The 5,353-nt window shown below is 39.8% G+C and overlaps 1 protein-coding gene across 2 annotated transcripts; it reads left to right on the top strand.

The window, feature by feature from the left end:
• Positions 1 to 1,468: 1,468 nt before the first annotated feature.
• LOC124040334 (homeobox protein Nkx-2.5-like) lies at positions 1,469 to 4,745 on the top strand. Of its 2 annotated transcripts, none has more exons than XM_046357445.1 (2): positions 1,469 to 2,152; positions 3,620 to 4,745. In XM_046357445.1, the coding sequence occupies exons 1-2, from the start codon at positions 1,783 to 1,785 to the stop codon at positions 4,252 to 4,254; spliced, it is 1,005 nt and encodes a 334-aa protein (XP_046213401.1). In that variant the 5' UTR covers positions 1,469 to 1,782; the 3' UTR covers positions 4,255 to 4,745. The 2 variants fall into 2 exon arrangements, with proteins under 2 accessions (XP_046213401.1, XP_046213400.1); XM_046357444.1 differs by having other exon boundaries at positions 1,471 to 2,152; positions 3,617 to 4,745.
• Positions 4,746 to 5,353: the final 608 nt, after the last annotated feature.

The raw sequence follows: 5,353 nt of genomic DNA, 5'->3' as shown, positions 1-5,353 counted from the left end.
TAGGCCCCTCTCCTGCATCTGTCTTGAGACTAAGACGTATATGGTCCAAATGAGAGGACCAAGGCATTAAGAAAAGTTAATAATATTGCAAATCGTCTCAGTTGTGCTCTGTTTCCTGTCTGTCCTCGGCGAGAGGCGAGTGGAGTCAGCAGACCCAGTGGATAATATAGGGTGAGAAACTGTCAAGTCTGGATCCTGTCCACATACACATGCAGCCAAAATCTACACAATAAACTGCGTGTGTAACTTTCAGTCGTGAACCAATCAACTAGGCCAAAAACGTATATTCAACACATTATTGAAATTGTTCCAATTTAGATGAGCCAATGTGTATAAGAACTTCAGAGCTATATGTTTGTCTTCGTCAATTCAAACGAAAAAAATGAATTACTCACACAAGCATGCAACATGTCCGACTGTGAAATAACAGCGTAAATGCCTGTAGACCTAATATTATAATTCATACGTATGCCTATTATTATCATTTGGATCGATATAATATAAATACAATCTATAGGCTACGTTTCATTATCATACTTTCAACACAAATCTATGGGGAAAAGGGAAATGTTTCTTCCAACTTTAAGCGCCGATGTGATGGAAACTAAAATGTGTCTGAATTAATGCGGCGCTTTATAGTTTACCAGGATTCCCTTGTAAGTCTTTATTTATCTGTTGTATTAAAGTACGGAGAAAATATCAGCATTTTGTTTTTCAAAAATACGAGGTACCCAATCCCCCCGCCCACACATGTGGCGTGTGGAAAGAGGGAAATGAGATTTGTATTATCTATGAGTTTGTGATGATGGGAAGAGTAGCCCTGAGAGATACAGAGTGCGTTTAAATCGGAAACAAGACTGATAGCAACAGGTAATGAATGTGTCGTTAATAAGCTGTCGTTAATAACCTATCCGTACTCCTCTTATCAGCAGATTGGTTTTATTCGCCTATTAAAACAGTCCAAAAGAAACAGTCTCAGCCGTGCAGGCCTGCACACACACTGACTCAAATATCTCTCTCTAGACACACCGACACATTCGTCTTCTATTTGTATAATGAGGACGGCTGCAACTATGTTGAGTTCATTATAGTTTCATACGGTTACTATTCCATTTATACATAATTCAATGTGGACTATATGCAATCCATGATGAAACCGGTTTCCTACCTGTCCAGATACTGCATGAAGCGTCTCTGAGGGCTGATACCAGATTCACATTATTCTAGCCTAGATCCTACTTCTTTTTTAAATGTCCAATTGAAATAACGCGATGGGTTTATTTCGGCGTAGGGATCCTGTAACATAATACAACATTTCAATCGTTGCAACTTGATAATCTTCTCTAAACGCTAAATACAGAGAACAGCTTGCGCCCTCGCGCCATGCAGTCACCCATCCCATTTTATCGTGACGTAACGGAGGAAAGGAGCGTCCGTCTTGGGTCCGCCAACAAAACAGAAACTGGGTCTAACCAAATCCCTCAGCTAGCTAAACACACACAGCAGCCAAGGCAGAGAGCACAGAGTAGAGAGATGAGAGCTGTCACTTCACGAAACAAGCCAGTCCTCCTTCGCATAACTCCACGAATAAAAAGCAAGGCGCAGCAATCCTTAAGGCAACTGTAGGTTTTTTTCTCAGAGACGAATAGACCCCCTTTTGGATCCGTTTACCTTCAATACAGTCTATCCAAACAAACACCTGCTTGAGGAGTTCTTTATGCTCGGATGAGCCACTTCACCAGGGGACTATAATTCCTACTTCATGTGAACGAATCGGAGCCTATGATAATAATGCTTCCTAGCCCTGTTATTTCTGCCTCCACCACGCCGTTCTCAGTCAAGGACATACTGAAGTTGGAGCTTCAGCAGCATGCTCAACAACAGCGGCTTGCCTCACACCTTGGGCCGCACCATGAGCGCTCTCACCTGGGTCCACAGCAGCACCAATACACCCTCCAGTCGCCCCCGTCTTGTATGCTGGCCGGCAGGGACAGGAACAGCCCCAGCCCCGGGCTCTCGGAAGAAGATGGGAGAATGGCCTACCTGAGTAGTCTGACGGTTCAGGAGAGGCTGATGGAGACGGGTCTAGCCGGGGAGATATTCATTTCAGCCGACACCAGTCTGGAGGTTGAGCAAGAGAACATAGACGCCAGTGAGTGGGTGATTCCTGGATTACCAACATAGCCTATCCATTTAATTCTGAAAGAAAGTATTGTATTATATTCTATTATTTTAGGTTCAGTAGGATTGCATTAGTCTAGGTTATCAGTCTCATGTATTAAATTCGGTTTCATGATAATTCACCCACAATGCACCCATAAATATAGGCCTGATTCATTCATATTTCTTCTTCCATTTAACTAGACTACCTCAGACTAGACTACCTCAGACTAGACTACCTCAGACTAGACTACCTCAGACTAGACTACCTCAGACTAGACTACCTCAGACTAGACTACCTCAGACTAGACTACCTCAGACTAGACTACCTCAGACTAGACTACCTCAGACTAGACTAGTTCAGTTTAACGACGATATCATCTACATACAGGGATCATATGTAAATAAAGGATACATCGTTTTGGAGAGGAAAAAAAACGTTTTTTGACAATTATGCAATCACTAGATATAATACAATCCTAAATCATCAGTTTTATAAAATAATTTAAAGAGCCATGTTTTGTTGTTAGGCTACACAATGAGCTGAAATGACTAGACTAGTCTACCGTATTTGATATTGAACCAACTTTAACTAAGCCCTAACTATTTAATGTATTTACTTATTAAACATGTTTGAATATTACCTAATTATTTAATGTATTTACTTTATTAAATATTTTTGAATATTACCTAATTATTTAATGTATTTACTTAATTAAATATTTTTGAATATTACCTAATTATTTAATGTATTTACTTATTAAACATGTTTGAATATTATCTAATTATTTAATGTATTTACTTATTAAACATGTTTGAATATTACCTAATTATTTAATGTATTTACTTATTAAATATTTTTGAATATTACCTAATTATTTAATGTATTTACTTATTAAATATTTTTGAATATTACCTAATTATTTAATGTATTTACTTATTAAACATGTTTGAATATTACCTAATTATTTAATGTATTTACTTATTAAATATTTTTGAATATTACCTAATTATTTAATGTATTTACTTATTAAATATTTTTGAATATTACCTAATTATTTAATGTATTTACTTAATTAAATATTTTTGAATATTACCTAATTATTTAATGTATTTAGGCCTACCCTTTATTCAGAGGATTCCATTAAGATAAAAATAATAATAAACACATAGGACATGACGACATGAAAACAACTATATTTCAAGAACAAACATGGGTATCTGATTTCATTTCCCCTTGTGGTTAATTGATATTCGTATAATTGATTAGCCAAATAATCCTCACTGCTGGTATCCAATGTCTGAATCAGTGCCTATGGGAATGATAGAAAACACAAGCAAAAACAGCATGTAGCTACTGCGGACCTCCAGGATGAAAATATCTGTTATGTATAGCACATTTCGATTAATCTGTCAAAGTTAATGACTAAAATCCCTCTCTCCTCTATTTCTCCAGAAGCTTGTGGCGCAATGGAGGTGAGGGCCTGTGAGGAGTCCCCGCAGGCGCACTCGGACTTGGAGAGACTCCCAAAACAGCAGAGGACCCGGCGGAAACCGCGCGTGCTCTTCTCCCAGGCGCAGGTGTTCGAGCTTGAGCGGCGCTTCAAGCAGCAGCGTTACCTATCCGCCCCGGAGAGGGAATACCTGGCGAACACTTTGAAACTGACCTCCACACAGGTCAAAATCTGGTTCCAGAACAGGAGGTATAAGTGTAAACGTCAGCGGCAGGACAAGACCCTAGAAATGGCCGGACACCCTCACCATCTTCCCCCACCTAGGAGAGTGGCAGTCCCGGTGCTGGTGCGGGATGGGAAGCCCTGCCTGGCTGGATCTCAGAACTATAATACATCCTACAGTGTTGGAGCGGCCAGCCCCTATAGTTATAACGGCTATCCGGCGTATTCCTACAATAATCCAGTGTATACTAACACATACTCATGCACGTACTCTAGCCTGCCTACTCTAGCACCCAACTCTACTGCTAACGCTTTTATGAATATGGGTCTGGCGAACCTGGGCGCGTCGCAATCTCAGGCCCAAACACCGCAGGGAACAGCCTGCCAAGGAACTCTGCAGGGCATTCGGGCCTGGTAGCTGAATGTGATGATCTGCTTGTTGATTAACAGTTGATCACGTCGATCACTTGCCTACAGTATTTTGTGGATAAGGGAAAACCTGTCTGTGTCCCATGCAGCAAAATAGAAGGATTTCTCATTGAAAACCGTCATATTGAGACTCGATCACCTTGTACGAATATATTCATTGTTTCCTCATCAACGCGGCAAAAACGTGTTTTTAAAAGTTGTTGGACTATTCCAGAGTCACTGTTGAATATAGATATATACTATGGCAACATTGCAGACGGACCCAAACGCGTGCGCAACCGTGCGTAATATGGCCTTAAAGCTGTTGGGTGCTCGTGAACCAAGGATGTGAATGGCAAACATTGGCAATGGTTATATCTGAGCTATTTACATCAGAAATATGACTTTACCAGTAGCCTACTTGGTCTTTACCAGTGAAAACATTATTCTTCAACAACATAACAGAAACTCCTTAAATAAAAGACCGAACATGTGTGAGGATTATTTGTTGTTATTTCGAATTGACCATTTGCTGCTGCCTTTTTAGTCACTTATTTGAGATATTCTGCACTTAAACAATGCCCGCTGCGGTTTTTAGAAAATTAGCATATATTGACAAATAAAGTGAAATATTTGGGTATCAACAATCAGACGAGTTGATAATATTTTCTGAGGGAAAATAAAATTGCCGTATCCTTACACTCTCCGTCGCAGTTTCGAAAAGAGTTTATAATACGGCTGATATATACTGTAACTGAAAGAGGGCGTTGGTACAGTTCAGTGTCCTATGTTGCTTTGTTTGTCTATAGGACCGCCAAATTCCATTACCACGAGGAGCATAAACGTTCTCTTGGGAACTTGCTAAGGGAAACACAATACACTTGCAATTGTGTGTGTGCGTGTGTGTGTGGGAGGGAGAAAGAAAGAAAGACAGAAAGAAAGAAAGGAAGAGAAAGAAACCTTGCAAATGCCTTATGACATTTGTTTGTGGCTGGTTTTGAGTTGATAAAGAAATGAATAGCCGCGTTCTTTCAATCTCATTTCTAAAAGGTGTGCTGTGTTTGTAGTAGGCCCACACATACATATGTGCGCACTAATTTCGGATATAT

The sequence above is a fragment of the Oncorhynchus gorbuscha genome, linkage group LG07, assembly GCF_021184085.1.
Source record: "Oncorhynchus gorbuscha isolate QuinsamMale2020 ecotype Even-year linkage group LG07, OgorEven_v1.0, whole genome shotgun sequence".
NCBI lineage: Eukaryota > Metazoa > Chordata > Actinopteri > Salmoniformes > Salmonidae > Oncorhynchus > Oncorhynchus gorbuscha.
Note: the sequence above shows the minus strand (reverse complement) of the source record. Positions and strands in the feature narration are given on the sequence as shown.

Excerpts from the sequence above, each read along its gene's own strand:
- LOC124040334 (XM_046357444.1), top strand. The coding sequence starts at position 1,783 with ATGATAATAATGCTTCCTAGCCCTGTTATTTCTGCCTCCACCACGCCG. Across the intron at positions 2,153-3,616 it reads GCAAGAGAACATAGACGCCA|AAGCTTGTGGCGCAATGGAG; the intron begins GTGAGTGGGTGA and ends CTATTTCTCCAG.